The sequence below is a fragment of the Nicotiana attenuata genome, unplaced genomic scaffold (assembly GCF_001879085.1).
Source record: "Nicotiana attenuata strain UT unplaced genomic scaffold, NIATTr2, whole genome shotgun sequence".
Lineage (NCBI taxonomy): Eukaryota > Viridiplantae > Streptophyta > Magnoliopsida > Solanales > Solanaceae > Nicotiana > Nicotiana attenuata.
Window position 1 is genome coordinate 249129 of NW_017670473.1, and position 444 is coordinate 249572.

At 37.4% G+C, this 444-nt stretch overlaps 1 protein-coding gene across 4 annotated transcripts in view; it reads left to right on the forward strand.

The window, feature by feature from the left end:
• Positions 1-444, forward strand: part of LOC109239931 (filament-like plant protein 7) — a 5802-nt gene that overhangs the window by 1827 nt on the left and 3531 nt on the right. For all 4 annotated transcript variants that reach the window (XM_019406536.1, XM_019406537.1, XM_019406535.1 and 1 more), the window contains exon 3: positions 208-352. In XM_019406536.1, the coding sequence (XP_019262081.1) occupies positions 208-352 (145 nt within the window). The remainder of the gene's footprint in view (positions 1-207; positions 353-444) is intronic.

A 444-nucleotide genomic window follows, 5' to 3' on the forward strand; every position in this document is an offset into this window, starting at 1 on the left:
GGTTCAAACTGGCTCGATAACCTTCTGCACTTCCCCCGTGACAAGAAACTCAAACCTAATTAGATGAGAATGTATCTGCTGTTGGAAGTAGATGAAATGATGATCCTGCTTGAACTTGATGAAATATTCTATACTTACATGTGTTTTAGCTTTTTGGTTGATGATAATGTTATGTGCTCTGAACCAGCTTTTGTATTCTTCTTTTAGTTGCAGACACTATTGAGTGATAAAGCTGAACTAGAAAGAGAGCTGGAGGTTGTGAATGCCAAGCTTTCTTCTGCTCTAGTGGAATGTCGTGCTAAAGATGATTTTGCACAGAAACAGATGAAAATTGCACAGGAAGCAATTGCAGGTAACCCTAGCTAATTTACCATCATATTTACATTTTCATGTGTTTAGCTTCTTTTTACATTGTTTTACGTTCTATCCTCCCTGGAAATCACA